The sequence below is a fragment of the Danio rerio genome, chromosome 1, assembly GCF_049306965.1.
Source record: "Danio rerio strain Tuebingen ecotype United States chromosome 1, GRCz12tu, whole genome shotgun sequence".
Classification (NCBI taxonomy): domain Eukaryota; kingdom Metazoa; phylum Chordata; class Actinopteri; order Cypriniformes; family Danionidae; genus Danio; species Danio rerio.
Genome location: NC_133176.1, coordinates 13,354,450 through 13,379,096, shown reverse-complemented (window position 1 = coordinate 13,379,096; position 24,647 = coordinate 13,354,450). Strand labels below are relative to the sequence as shown.

Genomic DNA, 24,647 nt, shown 5'->3' with positions numbered 1-24,647 from the left:
AAAAATACTCAAAAATGTTTCTGTCAATGTTTTCAAACAATTATATTTGATTTACCAAAGTCATAAAAGTGGCAATTTCACATCTGTCACATCCATAACGAAAAGACGTAATATGCATAACCAAGAGTTTTCCTTATAAATGCAAAAAATGTCAAATAAAATCAATCATGTTTGTTCTATCGTGCGCAACTCATACCTTTCTGATTAGCATTATTTATTTTGTGTTGTGCTGTTTAATTCACAGAATTTCTACAAAGTATGTTGTATACTGTAAACTTGCAAACTTTTTTGGTTACATCAATAACGTATGTTAATTTAAAATATAAAATAAGTTTACGGATTGATTTTTTCTGGTCCAATAAATCTGTGATAAGTTCTTTTGAAAATATAAACAGATGTTTCAAAATAATGTTAACAAACTTTCTCGGTGAATTTATAATTTAAGTTTTTACTGAAAACGTCACATCCATAATGCTGGAATTGCTCTTGAAATACTTTTTGCAGCTTAACATAACCCTGCAGAGCCACATATGTGTATTTGGGAGGCTTTTATAGCACTTCTGGTTAGATTAAGAGCATTTGAACACTTTTGGATTTGAAATTATTTGAAGATGAGGAGCATGAGTAAATGTTCAAAAGGTATTTCTAGACTTTATAAACTCGCCTGTAACGTTAACAGTGCAAAATTTTGTTAATGCAGGCTATTTTTTGAACATTCAAAATATTTTGTTGTACCTCAACATAACCCTACAGAGCAAAATATGTGTATTCGGAAGGCTTTAATAGCATTTCTGGTTAGATTAAGAGCATTTGAACACTTTTAGATTTGACATTATTCGAAGATGAGGGGTATAAGATAAGTTAATGTCCAAAATGCATTTCTAGACTTTATAAACTCGTTAACAGTGCAAAATATGGACAATGCAGACTATTTTTGTGGCTTAGCATAACCCTACAGAGCAACAAATGTGTATTTTTATGGTTTTAATAGAATTTCTGGTTGGATTAGGAGTATTTAAACATTTTTGGGTTTCAAATTATTCAAAGGTGAGGGGTATAAGATAAAAAAAACCTTTCTAGACTTTATAAACTCGAATGTAACGTTACGCTGCAAAATATGGGCAATGTAGGTTATTTTGGGAACGTTAAACGTGTGTATATTCATTCTAGCATATCACAACCCTACAAAAAATAAATGAATAAATAAATAAACAATTTTGACACAACCAAGTAACTTAAATCTAGTACGCTCAACGGTATCTGGCGTTTAAAACGTTTGACAGTGCTTTCTAAGTAGGCAGCTGGGTATGATTTGAGGCACAGCCAGAGTGTGTCAGACACCCAGAGGTTGGTTTAATGCAAATCTCAAGCCATAAAACGTAAGATTACACACGCACACAAACACAATGTCGGAAACTCACCCAAAATATAATATTAAATCCAAATATAAAGTATTTGATGCAACATCCCACTTCGTGCACGTTGAAGTGTTTTCCAGACATGGTTGCGTTTGATAAGAAGCGAGAGAAATTCCTCCCGGTGATTATTAATGATGGAGAAAAAAAATCGCCCACCGACTGGAAAACTCGCTCTTTCCTTTCACACCATGTTTATGACATTTCTACAGATTGGCAGGCAACGCCACGCGGGGCTTTGCCTATTTCGCCAAAATTAGTAATTTGCTTATTCGAACAAACCAAATAATTACTGATAATGATAATTAAAGCGAATAACGGGACGAGCGCTCCTCAGCAAATAAAGATTCGAGAGTGACTTCCGGTTAAATGAATTATGTCATAACACGGTTTTTCAAAATAAAGGTTTCGCTAAAGTGACAAAGAGCCGCAGTGTTGACAATGACATAACTTATAAAATCGCGAATATTCATAATGATCGTCATGTCTGTTAAGTGAAATCAAATACACATATATTATGCATACTTATATTTTTTATTTATCCGTATGATTTCCAGTTGTAGCAGTATGGCTTATTATAACTATACTATTTTTTATAATTAAATGCCATTGCAATTTTGAGATTATAAGATGATCTTCAGATGTATCATGTTCATTTACTACCTTCTCAATGTATAATGTGAACCGTCTCTACCACTGTAATAACTGAGGAGTAGTTTTCAGTAGGCTACCACACCCATTTGACAAAGGCAAGGCTACAATTTTAAAATAAAAGTCCTGTGATAAAGTTTTGAAAAGCCAAGTTTGTGATGCCACATAACCTGTTTATTACTTGTGGTCACATTTATCTAATCTACAGATGTGCCAAAAGCACTGAAAATGACTAAATCTATATTAGATGGATACTTTTGGGGCGCAGGTTTATTCAGATCAGTCAGAAGAATACTTTTTGTCCATCTTAATGGCTATGAGAAATTTTTTTTTGATAACCAAAGCTTCAATTTATTTTATTATTATTTTTTTTAATCATGTCCTGAATTAAAACACTGCAATGTGCTTTTATGCATCTGTTTTCGTAGCGGCCATTTTAAAACTGGGAGGGGGGGGTACCTGTAGAGATCCAAAGGTTAAATATTAAATGATAGCATTAAAGATTTACTAATTTAAAGAGGTCCATTCAAGAGCTTTGCTTCCCAAATGTAAATTTTAAACAGATCAAAAGTTCAATGATTTCCATTCCAGTTTAGAGTCATTCAGTGAAACAGGTTAGCTTCCGGGTCTAATACTGTGCATTGGTTAATATAGAAAGCTTATTTGGAGATTAATTAAATATCATACAGTGGACTGTGCAGTCTAGACAGGTGGTTTTTAATGTGTGTGTGTGTGTGTGTGTGTGTGTGTCCTTGTGTAAAAGTGAAGCAGGCTGTAATAACCCCAAGGGCAGTGAAAATGCAAGGCCTTGCGACCACCACACTGTTCTGCATTAAGGTCATCCACAATCACCTCCATGAGTCAGCAAATCACAGCAGTTATCATACAGATTCCAGCAAATAATCTCTAAAAATGGTGATTATGTTGAGCACACTAAAGACTATCTCAGTCATTAAACAAAATCTCACATGCAGTCTTTAGTACAAGCTTTGCATAGCTCACAATGCTGATGTATTTTGTGAAAGGCCTCAACAAACGTATTTGCATACCAAATTTTGAGAAAGTGCTATATTTTGATATTCTACAATGTATCCAAAGCATAACTGAGTATAAAAAAATGTGCAAAATTGTTCACATATTCTGTTTTTGTAAATATTGATAAAATTCTTAAGTAAACACATGTAAAATATGTATTACTAGGCATTTTAAATGTCCACAGATATTTTAAAAACGATTATTCAGCCAAAATGAAAATTTATTCACCATTAACTTATGGTAAATAAGTGATTAATAATTTTTATGAGTTTCTAGAAAACAAAGGAGGATATTTTAAGGTATGTTGGAAACCAGTAGATCCATAGTGGGAAAAAATACTATGGAAGTCAATGGCTAGATTCTTAAAGATATCTCTCTTTGTGTTCAACAGCAAAACAGGTTTGAAACAAGTGGAGGGCGAGAACGCTAAGCTACCTTTTAAAGTGTGACTAAAATGAGTTAAAACATTTAAACATTAACATTCAAACATTTGCTTATTTTTGCTGAAATACTTCTCAATGCTGTTTGTTTGCAGACTTTTTACTAGGTGTGTAAATAAGTTAAAATAATTAGGCATGATTCATTTTACGACTCCAAATGGTTCAAGAACTCTGTGTTCTTCAATAAAAGCATTTGCTCAGGACAAATTATAATCAAATGTCAGATTATGAGTCAAAGTCGAGAAGTCCTACTTTGCTGTCTGCAACACATTACATTTACAACAGTGACTTTTGTATAAACATAGAAAGCACAACAAATGGATAATGAAAATAATATTATCACGATGTGGCTGAAATAATGTTTCACCATCAATAAGTATAACAGCAATATACTCATTGTATTTATTAACTTGAACATACGCTACCTGACAAAAGTCTTGTTGTCGATGCCAGTTGTAAGAACAACTTCTAGTTGATCATCAAGTGGCAGAAGGAAGATTTTTAAGATGAATTATCTGTTGAACTGCATTCGAGTTATTACAAAAACTGCAGAGGGCCTATTGGAACCTGCAAAAAATAATAATAAATCATGGTTTGGGGTAACATTCAGTATTGGGGGCATGTGAGAGATCTGCAGATTGGATGGTACCATCAACAGCCAGAGGTATGAAGACATTTGTGCTGCCCATTACATTACAAACCACATGAGAGGGCAAATTCTTCAGCAAGATAGCGCTCCTTCTCATACTTCAGCCTCCACACCAAAGTTCCTGAAAGCAAAGAAGGTCAAGGGGCTCCAGGATTGGCCAACCCAGTCACCAGATATAAACATTATTGAGCATGTCTGGGGTAAGATAAAGGAGGAGGCATTGAAGATGAATCCAAAGACTCTTGATGAGCTCCTGCAAGAGTCCTAAAAGAACGCTTTCTTTGCCATTCAAGATGACTTTATTAATATGTTATTTGAGTCATTGCAGAGATGTATGGATGCAGTCCTCCAAGCTCAATGGAGTCGAACACAATATTAATTCTTTTCTAAAAAATGACCAATTTAAAGATAAAGGAGGAGGCATTGAAGATGAATCCAAAGACTCTTGATGAGCTCTATATTAATAAGTTATTTGAGTCTTGCAGGGATGTATTGATGCAGTCCTCCAAGCTCAATGGAGTCATACACTATATTACTTCTTTTTCCACTGAATCACGACTTTATATTCTATATATTCTTAGACTTTTGTCTAAGCAAAGTCAGACCTTACTGTCCTAATTAAATAATTAAAAATCACAGTATGATCATATTTTATTTTGGTAAAATAAGTGTAATCTAGAGGCCTTTGCCTTTCATATGAGCCATTTCTGATACTAAATGATCAAGTCAAGTTATTATTTGTTGTTCCTAAAACTTAGATAGGCAACAAGACTTTTGTTAGGTTGTGAATTAAAATACATAAAGAACAGTGATCATAGTACATTTTTATTTATTTGATAATCGTAATCGTTTTTCATTTGAAATACACTGGCAAGCTATAAAGATTTAAAATGACATTTCATTAAAATGTTTGTGTATTAATAAAGTCTTTTATTTATTTTTATATCTAAATATTTTACATTGGGGGTCCTTTTACTGGGTGTTTTCTGTAAATCATGCTAAAAATACATAACAGGCAATATTTTTGTTTAGAAACATTCTACTGTATTAGCTAATATGTTAAAACCTAATTATTACATGTTGATTTGATGCTTGAAGTTTTCAAATGTTCGTTTGCGGATGCCCTCTTGTGGACATCGTCTCCTTTTTGTAAAGTACCGCAGATGTGGATTTTTTTTATACCATAACTGGCCTAAACATAATATATTTAATAAAACAACAGTATATTAAGACAGAAGCTAACTTATTAGCTTTCCAACGATGCATGCATGTAAAGCTACAGTTAGTTGACCTGTTTTCATATACAGTTACAGCACGTCATGATGAATCTTTTTCAAAGTACGATTCTGATATCAGGTAAAATGCGTAGTTATGCTCAGTTTCACTACACATGTTTGTTCGGAATCTAGACGATTTTAGAAGTGAGATTTGAACTGTAATCTGCCAGGTTAATTAAGGGGACGTCAAACACATTTCATATACATATGTCATCGTCATACACAGTGCATTTTTACAGGTTTGGTCGGTGTTGTAAAAGATGATGTTGAAGCTCGGGGCTGTGGGGTTTGATTCTGGTTGTAAGATGATCCCTCCTCCTCCAGAGCTGACGGTGTAAGCGAGAGCTCGAGACAGGAAGGACTGCTGAGCACTGAATGCTAACAAGGGGGAGAGAGAGTACATGTCCACGGCGAGCGGAAAGGTGGGGGGTTCAACAGCGAGATATGGAGAAATACAATTAACCTGCAATGTGCCAACGCCAAACTCACGCCGATCATAACCATCCTCACCACCGATCATCATCATCATCATCCTCACCCTCATCACCACCACCAGCAGCAACGGCGCGACCGACCTCGTCTTTTTTCTCCTAAGAAGTGAAATGTATCGGGACTGCATGGGATCTTTCTTCTGACAATGGAGATTGAGAATATCGTGGCCAACACCGTGCTGCTGAAGGCGAGGGAAGGTAAGAGATGGCGCACTCGCTTATCCTTAATCGAGCCCGCGTTATTAACTTTATCGCGTCTTATTGGCTCTATCCACATTCGCCACATCTGTATACAGTCTTGAAGGCGCTTTCGGGAGTCCTCCCTCTTGAATAGCATCTCATTTAGTATGCTAGTACGCACTTCCCAGGCTCTGTCTCCTCTGTCGGATGCCTAATGGAGGTTACTGTGTGTTTTTTTCCCCTGGATTCGTAACGCAGGGACCGCAGTGAACACCCATCCCCGTCTCTTCACCTGGGAGGGAGGTTGAACTGCAGTTGTAGGCCGCAAGGTTGCCCCTCTATCTGCGCACAAAGGAGTACACTATGATAGGATTGAGGTCGGCTTGCTCCTTGCCTGGACCACAATCTTATCTCTAATAATTTGGCTATTATTGGACGACCTGTTCCTGGTTGGTGAAGCGCGGTATCGAGTGGTCAAATGTGTTGTTTTTGTGTGTGTAATCACCGCCGAACTGAATATTTTACGGTTGCCCATGGCAACGTACCCTCGCTACTTTTATGTTTCGCGAATCGCTCCGCGTACTCGATACTTTCGCGTCGACGCAAGTTTGTCGTTGAAATGTTCTTGACTAACGGCAAAACATTTATTTTAGTTTAATACATTTGATATTAAGTTTTGTATCCATAAATATGTCACAACTTGAGTTTCTAATAAAAAGGACTAACTGTTAACTTGTCTCTGGTGACTTAACCAGACCTATCCAATCTACACTTAACAGATGCTGCAATTTGTTCAACTGTTTCTGTGTTCATCCAAGATTTTAACTAAAATTAAGCATTACAAATGGAAAATCATGGTCTGGCTACAACAGAAGAGATCAGGGATGGAAATACAACATTTCATAACCTAATTTCAAAGAAAATATATATAGAAATATGTTTTAGTAACTAACTCACAATTGTGGTCTATCAATCGCAGATGGCATTTTGTACAAAATGTAGAACAACTTTGAATTAACTTCACTTTAAACAAATTTTGATCCTGTCATACAAAAGTCACATATGGGTGCGTCAAACGTGACACAACAATATGCTAGATTTACTGGCTTACCTTAATTAATATACCTGACTATGACTTTTTATTATTATACTTATTAGTTTATTATACACTTATACTTATTTATATACTCAGCCGCCATCTTTGAAATGCCTCTCAGGCAGTATGCCTGGGCATTTTGTTTGAATGGGTAAAACATCAAATTCTCCAAAACTACTTGCCAAGCTAACAGAACTTACAGAATTTCATAGGAATCACCAATAAAATTAAAACACAACTGTCCCTTTAGTTTTTATTTCTAAATGTCCAAATCACACAAAATCTGACGAAACTCACGTCTGTTCCGAGCCCCTCCCCCGGAGTATCATCAGTCTATAGTGATCGATGATTGGCTACTGTACTAGAAGGCGGGCTTTATTCACCATATTGACGGTTACACTTTTCCCCATTCAAAAAGATACGCTTAACATGTCTTGTGCTGTTTATCTCTTTGGCGTACTTAAACTTTCGCGTTGCTTCAATTTTGGTGTCAAAATATTCTTGGATAAACCCTAACTTTAAAACAATTTTTAGTTTGATACATATTAAGTTTTGTACCCAAAATATGTCATAGCTCAAGTTTTGGATTAAAATGACAAACTTGACTCTAGTGACTTAACCAGGACTTATCAAATCATTTACATTTAACAGATGCGTTCAACGTTCTTTAACTAAAAGTAATCATTACATACAAATAAAAAACAACATTAAGGCTACATTAGGTGAGAGCAGTTACGATATTTCATAAAAACCTAATTTCAAAGAAAATGTTTTATACAGAAGTATGTTTTTGCAGTAACAACTAACTCATAAGTTCGGTCTATCAATATCAGGTGGTATTTTGTACAAAATGTAGAACAACTTCAATTCAACTTCACTTTAAACAAATTTTAATCCCATCAGTAGGACCAAAAGTAACATATGGGTGGGTCAAAAGTAGCACAACAATATATGCTAGATTTACTGGCTTACTTTTGATTATAGTAAATATACCTGACTATGACTTGTTAACATGTTATCTGCAAACATGTTTTGTAATTCATCTTCACAAAAACAATTAAATAACTTATCATTTTAAATTTCAGTTCCCTCAAATGTTTCAAAAGTAACCCAACATGACAAAAATTAATAATGTTTAATTTATGTAATTTATTATTGGCTATTTTCAGTAATTTTATAAAACATCTAAATGGAAACTCAAATGTGGAAGTGAAAGGTACTGTATGGGAATTAATAGTCCTACAAAATTAACTTACTCAGGAACTGCGGTGTATACCTGACTTTCAGACAATGCAAACTTAAGGGCATTATATAGCAATAACCTGTAGATTGATCATTACTCTGACACATGAAAAGAGAAAAACATGTAATAAGGACAAATGTAGCCCCATTGATTTACTTTTTGCACTTAAAAGGTGCTATCCTCACCTAACCACAGGAGACAGTGATGAAATCACGTGATATTGGACAGCTCTGTCAAGGGTTGCATGCAGAATGTTCTGTCATAACTTGGAAATCAAATGATGTCAGGGCTTTGAGAAAATGTCTTTGTTACTTTCGCCCCGGGTAACTTTCGTCGCGCTCCCCTAACAATGCTTTAAGTATAGTATTTTATGGTTAATCAGATAGTAATCAAAGAGCCAACAAATGTCTCTTTGAGGTTATCACTAGGGATGAACAAATTTAATAGACCATTGATTAATTTTTGATAATCCTTTCAATTATTACACCTTAATAGTTGGTAAGCAAAAATGTGGAGAGGCAGAACAGGGCATCAATTTGCCATCCATGATTGTGTGTTGCATTGTGGAGAGCATTTTATCAGATTGTTATTTATCTAAAATAGATTATCACGTACGTAAAGACCAATGAAATGGGCTAATAATTGGCGTAAGCATTTTCACGTCAAGACCATTCATGAGTAAACATTGACTTTTTCACTTTCGCCATGTTTGCTTGATAATTGCACAATATTTTATGAACATTTGAGAAGAAAATAACACACTTGCGAATGTACGCACACATGCACCAATTGCCAGTGTGTGTGTGTGTCTGGGACGGCAATGTATTTCGAGCGTCCGATTACAAGATTTAGACTAACATCATGCGTAAATTAAGATCTGTTGTAATCTTAAGTTGACAATACTTACATACATTTAGATTCAGTTAGTTTTTTTCAGAACGAATGTTTCTAATAAGTTACTACATAAGTAAGGTTTGGTGTGTGAGCATGTGCAGTTTGTGTTGCATAACAAACGTCTAAGAATCATTGAGCTGTGTTCATCACAGACCTTCTTTTTCTCATGAATTGAAAACCGCCATTGTAGAAACACATAGGGAAATCTTGTGGGTACCAAATGCAAATTAGCCTGATTAGGATTTCGATGTTAGGACTGCAGTTCTCAGATGTAATGTCCATTCATGTATTAACAGGCCAAAAAAAAGTAGCATTTGGTTCTACGTCTTTTTAGAGATTTGAACAAGGTCAAACAATTAAAAGAAAAATATGAATGACTATTTCACAGTAGAATCTATAATGTGTTTACAATGCACATACAATACAAGAGAATACAATACTATACAACACAATACAGTGTGAATTTTCCTTTCATGCTGCTCTTAATACAATCTACTCAATAATGCTCAGGAAAATGTCTACTTTTAAAGCAATAGTTTTCAACTGTGGAGCCAGAGGCCTGTGCAAACCCCTAAGGGGATTGCAAGATAAAAAAATCTGACTTAATCATTCAAATTAACATGTAAACTGATTTCTGATTTATTTAAATATGTCCCCAGAATGTGTTTTTTTGCTGAATGCACAGTTCACAAGAGAGTTCACAGACACTTAAAGGCTGATTGACTGTGCGTTCACACTGAAAGTGGCCAGAGCGTCAATGTAATGGGATCTCATTCATATTTAATGGATGCAAGTGGCGAGGATCGGCGCAGTGCGTCTTCGCCAATGTGGGCGTTGAGGAGAGTTGAAATCAAGTCAACTTTATGGTAATGAGCTATGACACGGTTTGGCGGCAAGCAATCAGAGTGTTGAAGTACACCACTTAAGAGGAACCAGAGAACATAGTCCTGTACACTTTGGTTCCGACCTCCGTTGTTCCCAAGGGTTTGATTGTTGCGGTCGTCGGATGTATAATTATTTACAATGTTTTCTTACAGGGACGTACATTTTAAAAAAGTTACTGGCGAGTTACTGATGTGCATTAATGTTATATATATATATATATATATATATATATATATATATATATTTTGTTTTTTAAAAAAGTGGGAATCTCATGCTAACTATAATGACTTTAGAATATTTCAGACATATGGATACATATTGGATAGGTGGAGCAAAGTCACACCACATACAACAACTTGATCTTCCATAGTTACATGAATTTGATAAAAAGCTTGCAACATTTTCACACTAGAAAGCATGTTTTTATGCTGGAATGTAACTGATTTGCTGATATGCTGCAACGGCTCCTTTAAATACAAGATCAATATAACAAACTTTGACGCTCTCGACACTGGAGCTGTGAAGGCAGACAGCAATGTTGCCAGGGCGGCAAGAGCGAACTTTGACTGTCTCGCTGCATTTAGTGTAAACGCACAGTTATACTTCTGCTTTAAGTGCACGCGTATGCTCTGGCGCATCCTTCACATGGTCACATAGCTCTTGCAGAGACTGATGTGCACCTCTCAAAAAATTTAACTACACAAGCTCTGTGATTGGTTGGCTTGGTAGCTGTTACCAGTGTGGATAAGACCGAGAGCCATGCGAACCCGAAGGAACGAGTGTTTACAAGTGTCAAGTTCCTTGAAGTAGCTCCAGATGGAAACTTATGGTTTCCTGAGCAACATAACGGCATTCGGAAGTATAAATGCATGACGACGCGCAAAGCATGCACCATGGGTCATGCCAGTCACTTAGTGCAGAAATATAAATCAGCCCTTATTCTGCAATAACATTTCATTCAGATTAATTGTTTTAATCAATTGACACTTCTCGTTTTTGTAAACATAAAAGGAGCAAATCAAACACTATTAGACTGATATATATTTTTTTGGCTTCTGCATTTTTATTCACAGAATTTTCACAAAGTATGTCAACTTACAAAACTCATGTCTTTTTTTTGTCACGTCCGTAACGCATTCATTTTGGCGTCATTTTAAACATAAAACACCTTCATAGACTGATATTTTTTTGATGCCTGAACCCCAAGGTTAAGAGGTAAGAAAAATATAAACAGATATTTCAATATACTGTTAACATATACCTTCTCTGAGTATATACGTTTCATTTTTTTTCAAATGTCACTTTCATAACGCTGGAATCAGCCTATTATTATTATTATTACATTAATAAAAAGATGGTTAAACGAATATTTTTTATTCAAGATTGTTTTTGTTCACTTAATTCCTTCATGTTGTCCCAACACAAATCGATTAAGTTGACTTGATTGTTCTAACAAATATAAGTGGACTAAACATAAAACAATTAAGTTGCCAAAAAAACTCAAGAATTGTGTTGTTTCAGCTTATCTTTTAAAAAGTTGTTTGAACAAGCAGCAAAACTATTTTTTTGAGTGTAGCAGAAATATCCAAGTAAATATCTTCGCTTGTATGTGGAGGGAGTTTTATACTTGTTCTTGGACATTGGAGTTAAAAAGACAGCTCATTTAAAAAGCTTTTTTTTTTGTTCACAGTTGCGTCAGTAGCTGTTTCTTTTCTTTGAGGGTGTTGATTAGATGTTCTTCACTACTTGTTTTGTTAAAGAAAGTAACAGGTCGTGCACAGTTTTCTCAAGTGGGCCTTGGTTTTTTGTCCAAAACAGGGGCATGCAAAGTTGTTTCATTAATTGATTTAGACATTCAACATTTGCTAAGATTGTTTCAAAATAGATTCATTTGTGTTAGAATGTATTGATTATAGATTTAGACTGTATACAAATATGCAAAGGAAAGTGTCAGTCCTGTGTTTGTTCTCATCATGCTGTAATTTCTGGCAAATATATGGATAGTTCACCTAAAAATGGATATTCTGTCATAAATTATCCTCCCTCTTGTTCCAAGCCTGTTTGATTATTTTATTTTTTGTTAAAAAAAGCACTAGCAAGTATTCATTTTTATCTGAACTAGTAAGCACCATGCACAGTGTTTCATTATTAAAAAACAAAACGCTGTTTAAAATGGTTGTAAGGGGAGTACAACAGGACATGCCAGCTTTCCAGAAGTATTCCATGTCAACTTCCCAAGTGCATTTTAGTGGAATGCTGAAACAGCATAATCCTTGTGTTTCTTCGAAGGTGTGCGTTTGTGTTGGCTAATGAGGAAACGGTTGGATTTACTAGTGCGCGTCCATAAGCAAATTAATCCCTTGTGAAAATGTTTTATCTGATGCGCTCGGCCAGTCATCTTGCTCATCTTCCTGTTTATCTTGTTGTCTCTTTATGTAAATACTGAAAATGTGTTTGGCTAGCTTTACATTTACTGTTCCAAAAAACGTCTAATAGCCGCACACAGACACAATTTTTCACTCGTCATGAAGTCTTGCCCAAGATGTTTATTTTCATCTGTTTCCTTTGTCTCAACTTCAGTGGTTGCTAATAGCTGCCCTTGTAGATTTGAGAGTAGATTGGACAGATGTGTACTACTCAGTGTTTGACCGGTCAAACAGCTCGTTTGGTTGTGTGTTTGTGTGTCTGTGTTATAGCTTTAGTGTTGTGGGAGTGTTATGAAGTCTCAAACACAGGAATCGAGAGTTTTAGCAAAGGGATAGTTCATCCAAAGATTAAATTCTGTCATCAGTTATTTACTTTCCACTTGTTTTAAACAAGTTTGAGATTATTTCATCTGTTTAACCCAAAATAAGGTACTTTGAGGAATGTCTTCTTTTTATACTGGTGGTGTCAGTAGCTGTTTCCATCCACCTATTTTTATTTTGCATAGGCACATAAAAACGGTTGATAGAAACGGCAAGATGCACATAAATGTTGAAAATGCGCATAAAAAATATATGCGCTTAACTGAGTAGGAGAACATTTTTATTCGACAAGAAAAGGTGCACGTAAACTGTGATGGAAAAACTTTTACCGAACAAATTCCAGTATGTGCATTAAAAAAAGTAATGGGATTTTGTAATAAGAGATCATGTGGTGATGAAAATGTGTGTGAATGGACAAACCAGCAGGCTGAGCACGCTGTAAATCCTCGGAAATGTTGTTTTGTTCATTCTAAAATGCCCTATTGATAAAGTATTAGTGTTATTATATTATTAATGACCTCCAGAATCAAGAGCGTCTGTGCTACGTATCTTACGCCTTCAATTGCCACCGCGAGGTTACAGAGTGTCAGGATTGCCTTCTGAGGCACAAGTCATTAATTAAATGAAGAAAAGATTCATGCAGCTTCTCTTATTGCAGCAAATTCTGTTTTTACTGTTCATACTTGGCGCCAGATAATTAGGAAATGGCGATTTTGTTCGGTTTGACTATTTAGATGGTAGCACTGTTTTATTCGCACATCTTTTATGCGATATTCCAGTTTTCCGCATGTGGAAACATAGCTAGTGTCTACCAGTTACCAACATTCTTCAAAATGTATACAGAAAAAGGAAACTTGTAAAGGTTTGCAATAGGCCTGTCATGATATTGTCAAAGAAATTGTTGTAATATTATTGTCATTTTGAGTTCATTTTATGCCTCTGATTGTATAAAGATTATATAGCAGCATAATATTGCAAATAGCTATAACCAATTTAAGATACTTAGCATTAAGATAACTTAAGGTTATTTAGATTCTATAACTTGATGTTAAAAAGGTAAATGTCCTATTATATATACTATTTAATGTCCTGTCAGGTAAATGTCCTATTACAGACTTAGACACCAGTGAGGTAGAAGGTAAATGTCATTGTAAAACGTTTTTTGTGTGTGTGTGTGAATTTGAAGGGTGTCTGCAGGGCCTTAAAAAGTATTAAAAGTTGATAAATCAATTATAAGAAAATTAAGACCCTTAAAACTTATTAAAAAGCCTTAATTGCGTTTTTACAAGGTCTTAAATTTTGTTCAAGCGTTGTCCAAAGTGTTTGACTCCAAAAAAAGCATTAATATATTTACTTTGCTCCTAATATTAACAACTGGGTGCTCGATCTACGTGACTGGTTCGGGCCATGCAGGGCAGGTCCGGCCAAGCTCCTCTGTCCAGGTGATGTCACATAATTTGCCACAAACGTGGGAAAGAGATGTGACGCTCTTCATGTAGCGAAACCATAGAGCGAAACAGACGACAAAATGGGAAAATACAAGTTTACGTACTCCTGGTTGGAGAAAGATGAGTTTAAACAGTGGCTGAAGCCTGTCGCTGAAAACAACCACATGATTTATTATTTCAAGCTTTATTTCTTCAGAGCTTATCTGAGTTTTGTTGCATGGTTGTGCTCCATTGATTTAATTACAACCGTTTATTAACAACTGTTTATTAAGTTAAAGGTTTGATACTGATTAGAATTTGAAGTGGCGACGAGGTCTTAAAATATTCTGATAAGGTTTTAAAAAGTCTTACAAACGTATTGAAATTGCCTTTAGAATTCCTGCTTATACCCTGACTAGTAAATATATATTGCAATAGCAAAAATTATTGAGGTCATCTCCAAATATTGCACGATAAGTTGTTATATTGATTACTATGACAGGCCTAGTTTGGAACCACTTGAGGGTGAGTAAATAATGAGTACATTTTCAGTTAAATCAACATGATTGCATAGTTTACTTCATTTGATAGTGTGCTTTCACACATTTGATGTTGACACATGCACACTAGAAAGTAGGGTGGGGTGTCTTCTGTTTTTGTTTATGATACTTACGCAAATCAATATTTTTAAACCAGTTACGATGCCTAAGAAGTGCCTGAATCAGTGCTTTTGAAAAAGATGTTCAAAATGATGTCGAACGACATTTAAAACCAGATTAAAAAATGTTATTTAATGTATCTATCAGGTGCATGTCTGGATGTATTGTTTTGTTGTTTTTTGTTGTCTTTTAATTTATTCATTATTTACTCTGTAATTTAGTCTGTGTATAAAATATCACAGATTGTTATATAATATAAATATTACAGATATAATAATTCTGACTTCAACTGTATATAAACATAAAAGTATAAGTAACTGCAAAGTACATCAAATTTACAATAAATCTCTTACGAAGTAGATGCCAAGAAAAGACTTGCGGATCCAAATGCAGTTTTTAAAGGTGAGGTTGTGTCAAAAACAGTAGCAAAACAGTATAACAAAGGTAATCCATAAACAAGGTAAAAAAAAAAACAGGCGAGAGGTCAGGCTAGCAACGAATCAAAATGAGGAATAAAGCAAGAATCAAAACACGGGAAAAACAAACAAGGAAAATCCTTCGTAATGAGAAACAAGACTCAGCAATGTATGAGTGAAAGTGACACGTGTATATAGATAGATAGATAGATAGATAGATAGATAGATAGATAGATAGATAGATAGATAGATAGATAGATAGATAGATAGATAGATAGATAGATAGATAGATAGATAGATAGATAGATAGATAGATAGATAGATAGATAGAGTCCTTGTAATTAGTGGAAATGCGCAACAGCTCTTTGTGTGAATGCTTTGATTATTCTCAGCTATTGCAGGAGTTGATGGGCTCTAAGAGTTCTGGGAGTTGCAGTTACAACAAAAACGCAATCTACCTCACCCGACTACATAATTGTAAGCACTAAATAAGTAATCTTGATATAAAATAAATCAACTTTAAATTTAAGAATTTCTTTTGCAGAAAGATTACCATTTTGCCTGCTGTTGCATATTCTGATCGTAAGATTGTTTAAAACCATGGACTATATTTTCACAGAATATTCCAAATGTAATAGCCTGACATTGCACCGATTAAGTTTCAGTCTAATGATAAAAAAGCCCTTTGCACTCATTTAAAGTACAGTAGCAGATATCTATTATTCTCTTCACACATGCACGTGTCAACTCGTCATGTCTGTGATTACGAGAGACTTTTCCTCCATCATAAACCAGGTGCTAGTTCAGAGCTAGTGCTATTGCTGGATCGGAGTTGGTTCAGCTGGCAAGCCTTCTAAGAAACGGTTTGCTTTTCCATGGGTAGAGAGCTGCAACAGAGCCAGGTCTGACGTCATTGAATACGTCTCATCTTTCCCAGCATTTCAAGCGCCAAATGCAAACACTTCAGAGCTGCTCAATATAACAAAACGATCTAAATAATGCAAATGGCGATATACAGTTTGTATGGTTGTTAAAATGCCATACCATTTTAGGAAATCAGTACAGGTGTTTGCACACTGAAATCTGCTATTTTTATATGTGTTTGCAAAACAATTCAGAGTTAATTCAAGCAATGATGCTTTTTTCTCCTCTCTTCTTCAAAAAAAGAGGAAATATTATGTCTGTCCACTCCTCTGCACAGAGAGAAAGGAGAGTTCACTCCCTTATCAAAGAGCTGCGCTGGATTTTTCTCAAATATAAAGTGTATTTCAAGAAATGACTGACATTTTGATACACTGCTTGCGGCCGCATAACACACATTTCCATAAACTAATTAATCCTGAACACAGACTGGCAGTAGCTACGTCAAAGGTATGGACACACACAGACAGTTCCGGTGGGGACTCTCATTGACGTAATGATGTGTCTACTGTACAGACTGCATTGAAAACAAATATTCATTGGATTTGCTAAATTATTTTTAAGGTAACTGGTTGTAAACAATTTATTTAGGCTGAATTTAAACAAACATTAAGTTAAACATTGCAAAGTTTATTTGTATGTTTAAATTCAGCCCATTTAAACTGTTTGCAGCCTGCAAAAAAATGTGAATCCAATAAATCATCATATTTATATTGGTTATAATGTTTTGTTCAAATAAATAATTTTGTCAATAATCAATTATTTTGCTGATTGCTGTAAAATATGGCATTCAGGAAAATGCTTTTATGTATAGGGATCTTTATGACTTTTTTTTTGTTTGCATAAAAAGTATATTATAGGGACAAAGCAGAAGGAAAATGAATGAATGTAAATGATTATTTTTATCACATACCCATTTAATAAGTACACAGTATTGACATTGTTAAAATGTTAACAAAATTATCAAAACGTTTTTCAAAAATTTGGTATCTCACATCCCTACAGCTTAGTTCAAGGTTGATGTCTAGAGGACAAACAAAGAAACAATTTAACACACATATGTTTACATTAGCCGCATTTCCACTCTGGGGCTAGTGCAAGCCTGGGCTTTTATCAGGCCGGGCCGGCCAATCGCCCGGGAGGTTGAGCAGTGAGGCCGAAATTACGTTTCCACTGTCGGGCCAATAACTCGCAGCAAAGAACGCAAACCCCACCCCCAGAACACCCCACGAATCAGATGTCACACAACCCGCCCAGTTCAGCGGAAATCAGGCAGACAAAGCACATCATTGCATCATCACGAAACGAATAAAATGGAGACAACCGAAACAAGCAACTGACACGTTACTGTACAGCATTACATTAGGTGTCATAGGCCTTTGTATTTTCATTCATTATATTCATTTACTCACTGACCGACAGTTGGCATGGTACATCGAGTGGTCTCGCCACTAACAGAGGGATGACCAAGCGCACCATCCATAATATAAAACCACAGAAATGATCAGTTAATAGATCCATGTAAGGCGACGCGGTGGCGCAGTGGGTAGCACTTTCGCCTCACAGCAAGAAGGTCGCTGGTTCAAGCCTTGGTTAGGTCAGGTGGCAATTCTGTATGGAGTTTGCATGTTCTCCCCACGTTGACGTGGGTTTTCTTCGGGTGCTCCAGTTTCCCCCACAGTCCAAAGACATGTGGTACAAGTGAATTGGTCATTTACCGTATTGAGTGTGTGTGTGAATGAGTGTGTATGGATGTTTCCCAGAGATGGGTTGCGGCTGGAAGGGCATCCGCTGCGTAAAAGCTTGCTGGATAAGTTGGTGGTTCATTCCGCTGTAGCGACCCCAGATTAACAAAGGGACTAAGCCGACAAGAAAATGAATGAATGAAATGAATGAATTTATTTATTATTTAAAAAAAAAATTTGACGCATGTACTCATGCATGATGGGAAAACAAGTGCAAGGACAGCGGCACACCATCTTGCAAAGTCCACTCCACCCCAAAGCCCCAGCTGGCTCAGTTTGGCCCTAGGTAGTCAGCGGACTGAAAAAGGCTGGCCGCTGACCCCGAGAAAGCCCTGCTTTGGCCCAATCAGGCCCTGGAAGTGACTATGGAAAGCCAACCGGCTGGCTCACACTGGCTCGCTCATATTTAGAAATATCAGCATGCATCTGTACAACACTATGGAGGGCCATTAGGGTCAAATCGAAATGTGTGAAATGTGACTGTAATGTATAGTTTGACATGTCCTCCAATAAACAGCTGTGTTTGAAACTATATTTGCAAATGTGACGTTATCAAATAGTGAGATATATACAAGCACAAACTAAATATAATAATGGATCAATATATCATAATATATACAGTATATATATCGATTAATCAAAGACGATATTCATCCACATTTTGTCAAAGAAGCCAGTTCCAATAAACATCCAGCATGTGTATTAACATAACGCAGAAATTGCTACGCAGAGCCGCAGTTTACTGATAAGCTACGCAACACCGTTTTAAAATAGAATTCAATTTAATCTGGTGGATAATGACACTGACACAATCATTGTGCGCTAATGACAGCTGTTTGCATAGCATCTCAATGAACTAAGGCTCTGTGTAGTAAATGCAGCACATAAAATACACCTCATATAATAACATCGTTTTACTCCAAACTCTAAGCTTTGAAATAAATCAATGTGAGATGATTTCACAGACCTGTGTTTGTTAGTCATGCTAAACCAATAAAATCTTCTGTTCATTCAGCAACAGCTGTGGAGATTTCCTGAGTTTCTTCATTGGTGTTTAAAGTTTACACAAGAGCGTCCTCTAGCTTTCGGAGGCTCCTGTAAAAAGATGCACGAGTCTTTGCTTAATCGCGTTTGAGAATTATTTATTGTTTAATTTTTATTGTTATTATTATTATTATTTAAATATTTATATTCAAATGTAATTTTTTTTAAAAGCCTTCTAAAAATTGCTTCCACAGCACAGCCTCAAACTCTGCATGCCTGTAATCATTTTAAATGTACTACTCGACCATTAGAAAAGTATCTTCGATACATTAAGAATGTGAGCAATATGAATGGAACTCGGACGTACTACAGCCTTCATTTTGTCATGATCACGTGACCTACCCGCATCAGTTGTGTCGCTTCACTCCCATTCATAAATTTTCTCGTGGAATTTAATGCAATTTAAGAGTGAATTTCTGATTATCTAAATGATCTTACAGGTTCATGCTTTACCCAATGCATTTAGGATAGCATTGACTATCAGATGTGTGTAACAAGGTTTGAAGTAGATCAGAGAAAACAACTGAAAGAGAGTGGAGACTGAAAGAAGAATTTTTTGAGGGGGGAAAATCACTTTTATAGTCAACTGACCTGTATAGTGTTTTATGCTGTCCATATGTTTCTTTTTTCTCTCTCGTTCTCCTGTCAGATCTTGTGCATCTGTTTTTAATTATGCCAGTGTTATGGTGGATCACTGTATTAAAAGGGCTTATTTATTTAAAGTTTAAACATTTTAAATCTTATGACTACTTTAATTAATTTAAATAATTTTATGTTTTCCTGTATACTGTTTTGGGAGATCTTGAGATCTTTTTTCTCAAATTTGTTTTTTTTTTTTTACCTTTTTGCAGTTATTCGTGTCATTTTCTATTTGATTATGAAGTTTAAATGCTGCATTTTAACGAAATTTTAAGCACTTTTTTGTTTAAATAGCTTGTCAGATGGTCATCATAATCACACTTTTTGATGTACCAAAACATTTCCTCAAAGATTTTGGGAAAAAAAACATACTTTAAAACACTTATTTATTACATGATTTATCATTTAGAAAAAAATAGGATTCATTCAAATGTTTTTAATTAAAAACTGTGTCTTATATTCATTTATTAGGCAAATAGCAATCTGGCCAGCACAATCAACTTTGCTCAGTTAGAATTTGGCCTTTGAATAAAAAAATAAAACAAATAAATGAACAATAATAATGTAGAGCTTTACGAAATTTCTAGATTTTTCTCTTGTAAAAATGTTAAATTGAAAAGTCATGGATAACTATAGCCTGATTAGTAATAAAATCAACTTTAATATGGGCTGCTGCGAATATGGTGCTCCACTTTTTTTTTTTTGATAATTTTTTGTTGTATAAAGTTCAAGATTTACAGTAAAAGTTACTAGTAAAATGTTTTCTCTATTTAACAATCATTCAATTGGTCAGTATTAAAAGATGACAACTTTTGTCAGATTGTATGTTTTCTTGCACAGGTGTTGTCTGAAAAATAATTGTTTGCATTGGACAAAACCGATTAGCTGAAGTGGTGCGTTATTTTCACAATTTATGATGGAATAGGAGTCAAAGTAGGACAAATGGGAAAAATTCTGGACCTTTGTCAGTGGGGGGTGGGTCTTTCCCAGATGATGTTTAACAGAGAAAAGAAATTTTCACAGTATGTCTGATAATATTTTTTCTTCTGGAGAAAGTCTTATTTGTTTTATTTCGGCTAGTATAAAAGCAGTTTTAAATTTTTTAAACGCCATTTTAAGGTCAAAATTATTAGCCCCTTTAAAGGTGCAGTAGGTGATCTGCCAAAATGCGGGAAGGGACTGAGATTCAAAGCCATGCCTCCTGACATCGCGAATGCGTGCAATGCGTAACAACAGCAGACAACCCACTAGTTCATGTCATTCACCAGTTGGTTAGTGTTTGGCCGGCGGCGTGCAGGAATTACATTTATTACAAAGCCATACTTACATGCTATTTCAGAGCAAATATTCAGAGTAGCATGGTAAACAGTATAGGAGGGCTGTCATTGTTCAACCAATGTGAATATAAAAGCAACTTCAGCTCAAAGCAGGTTAGGCGGAATAGCGCTATTTACTTCAAAAGAGGACAAATTGTTGATGTGTTTTCGCTGGCTCATCTGTGACCAAGACAACAAGTCTTATGTTGTTTCAAAAACCTCTGTATATATAATGTCAAGATACCACAAAGAAAGATGAACAAGCTGTGGACAATGTGAAAAATGCGTTGTTCCGTGATGAGTTCACCTTCACTGTCTTTCACACATCCGGTAGAGTTACTGTGTGGAACAGCCCCAAAGAAGCGTTCCACCCAGACGGTTGCATGCCCAGAGTAAAACATAAGGGTTGATTAGTGATGGTTTGGGCTGCAATATCATGGCAATACTTAGATGGGCGCATCACTGCCAAGGACTACTGAACCATTTTGGAGGACCATGTGCACCCAATGCTTAAAACATTCTATCCTTAAGGCAGTGCTGTGTATCAGAATGCTAATGCATCAATACACACACCAAGACTGGAGACAGAATGCCTTGATGAACATGAAAGCGAAGTTGATCATCTCCCATGGCCTGCACAGTCACCAGATATAAATATTATTGAACCGCATTGGGAGAGTTTGAAGGACAGAGTCAGGAAAAGTTTTACTCCACCAGCATCGCGTAGTGACCTGGCCACTATTCTGCAATGGTTTTAAATCCCCCTGGCCACTGTGCAGGACCTGTATCTGTTATTCCCAAGACAAATTGATGTTGTAATGGCCACAAGGAGAACCTACACCACACTAATGAATTACTGTGGTCTAAAACCAGGTGTTTCATTTTCACTGTCTAAACCAAGGGTGGGCAAACTCGGTCCTGGAGGGCCGGTGTCCTGCACAGTTTAGCTCCAACTCTAATCAAACACACCTGCTTATAGATTTCTAGTGATCTTGAAGACACTGATTAGTTTGTTCAGGTGTGTTTGACTAGTGTTGGAACAAAACTATGCTGGGACACCGGCCCTCGAGGATCAAGTTTGCCCATCCCTGGTCTAACTCTGTATATCAATACATATTTTTCTTCTTTTTACAAAAAGACCATGCAAATAGTTGTGTGAATTATGTAGAATAATAAAAACTCTGCATTTTATGTGTTTTAACCATGGATTTAGACTCACAATAGCATTCAGCCTGAGTGTGAGAGTTGGATGGTATTGCCATTTGCATTGAGTTCACCTTCATTTTCAATCTCTGTTGTAGGAGGCGGAGGGAAGCGTAATGGACGGAGCAAGAAATGGAAGGAGATGCTGAAATTGCCTCATATCAGTCAGTGTGAGGAACTGAGACGCACAATTGGTGAGAAGCATGAATGAAAGAGACCGCCGGAATGTGTGTTTTATTTATTGCTCTTGACTAATGAGATTAATCACAAAACCAAACATTCATTACGGAAGGTTTTAGGGGTCAAAATATTGGTTGTTTCGTCAAACATAAACCTGTCATGGGCCTACAGGCATTTTGCATGGACTAGCAAAACATGGTCTGTAAACAGAATTTAGACACGGGTCAGAGGGCATGATTAATTGCTTTACTTTTTTAATGCATTTCATGTTTTGCGCTAAACAGCTCCGGTTGCAAGATATTTATAAATACTGTTTTGTTAGAATTTGTATACAGACAAACTGTTCTAGTCGTGCAAGCCCCAGGTGCAGTCTGGATGCCCTTTGGTCACTCTAGGTTTTTTTTTTTTTCAGTGGCTTAAATGAAAGTTTGCAAGTTAAATTTTTTGTCATTAATGCTATTTGATGTCATTCAAGCATCTTCTGTCTGGCTGACACGCAGAACTAAATTTTAATATTGTGGGAAAGGCATGTTTGGTGACTTATGCCGAGTTCAGACTGCATGATTTTCAAAGTAGTCGTGTCACAGATGTTTTCACACTGCATGATTATCTGGGCTAGCGTTTCATCGCTGCTTTGTTTACACTGCAAGATGGATAGGCGACAGGGACTTTCACATTGCATGACTTTACTATAGGAAGAATCGCCAACAAGTTCATCCAAACTATGTCTCACAGCCAAAAACACGTAGTGTATCTTTTGTTATTAACTACATAATGAGAAAGAAGCCTTTAATGGGGTAGAAAATGTACATATTTGCTCACCTGGGTTTAAAGGGAATTAGCCTTTTCTCCTCAACGTTGATAATAAACTAATTTATTTCTGTATGAAACGTCAAACAGACACGGGTGCTCCTGAGTTCTGTCAAACCTCCACTAGTTTTCCCTCCATTTCGTGGGTCCAAATAAACCGAAAAAGATCGCTTTTAACTTCTCCCCATGCCTCCCGCTGGCCTGCAGCAGGTATACACACACACACACAAACACAAGTGAATGCTGCTCTCTCATTGGCTGTAGGCGATCGCCGATGTTATTTTCAGTTAAAAACTCAATTCACATGGCATGATTTGAATCGCCGACAGCTCCAGATATTTAGCACGCCAAATATCTCACAGGCATTGGCGACTCATCGGCGATTCTCTCAGATTGCGTCTTTGATAGTTCATACTGTGTGATTGTCACTCAAGTGCACAAGCAGTGATTTGCCTGTGACTTCAGGCATTTGTTGGCGATTTCTCAAAACCTGTCGGCGAGCCAAAATCAGGGCTAAAATCGCGCAGTCTGAACTAGGCATTAGATGTTTCAGAAAAGCTGTCTTCTCAACTTAATTAAATTTTAATAAATATATTAAAAAAATAATTGAAATTAAAATATTGATAATAATATTAAATGTATTACATGTTAGCGGAGTAATACACAAGAGTAGAAGGCTGTATGAGTTCTGATATTACGGGAATATTGCTCTTCTATCAGCCAATCAGATTCGAGAACCAGACAGAACTCTTGTATGTATATTTATTTTTTAAATGTGTCGTTATAAAGTAAGAAATAATAAAATTACAAAAAACTAATTTTATTCAATATTAAAATGATAACTGATCATTTAAAATATATTGTTTTGCACTGGTTGCACCCATTGCAAATTAAAGGAGCACCTATTCAAATGTTTGTTTTCATTTAGTTCCTTAAAAGGATTGGTTTATTGTGTGAGCCTCTAAACAAAGCATGCTTACTAGTGTACTCCTCATTAAAGGGTTTATATTGTTTAGAATGTAGCTGCCAGTTATAAATTTATGCTGGTTGTGTGGGCAGGTGTGTATGTGTGTTTGTGTCAGGCAGCTGTAGACCTTGGCTCTGTGAGGAAGTCCTCTGTTTCCTCTTGGCCCAGAAGGCACCAGGCCTGTAGTTTTGCAGCACCAGAGCTCAGCTTCAGCTTTCTGATCACCATCGCTGTGATTTACTGTTGGCACTGCATGCTGAGTTCTGCACTTTTTTATGGCGCATATTAAGGAAACGCTTCATCAAAGGGTCAAATCA

At 36.0% G+C, this 24,647-nt stretch overlaps 2 protein-coding genes across 18 annotated transcripts in view; one reads left to right on the top strand and one right to left on the bottom strand.

Annotated features, from left to right (window-relative positions):
- Positions 1–19,244, bottom strand: part of tspan5b (tetraspanin 5b) — a 34,229-nt gene extending 14,985 nt beyond the window's left edge. For 2 of the 14 annotated variants that reach the window (XR_012400655.1, NM_001008591.1), the window contains 1 exon segment: positions 1,422–1,771. Coding sequence is in view for 1 of the 14 variants with exons in the window: in NM_001008591.1 (NP_001008591.1) it covers positions 1,422–1,502 (81 nt within the window). In the remaining 13 variants the exon portion in view is untranslated. 14 annotated transcript variants of the gene reach the window in all.
- The window catches only part of grk4 (G protein-coupled receptor kinase 4), a 66,278-nt gene continuing 47,432 nt past the window's right edge, over positions 5,802–24,647 (top strand). For 2 of the 4 annotated variants that reach the window (NM_001362619.1, NM_001079986.2), the window contains 2 exon segments: positions 5,802–6,156; positions 22,472–22,567. In NM_001362619.1, the coding sequence (NP_001349548.1) occupies positions 6,105–6,156; positions 22,472–22,567 (148 nt within the window). In that variant the 5' untranslated portion in view covers positions 5,802–6,104. 4 annotated transcript variants of the gene reach the window in all.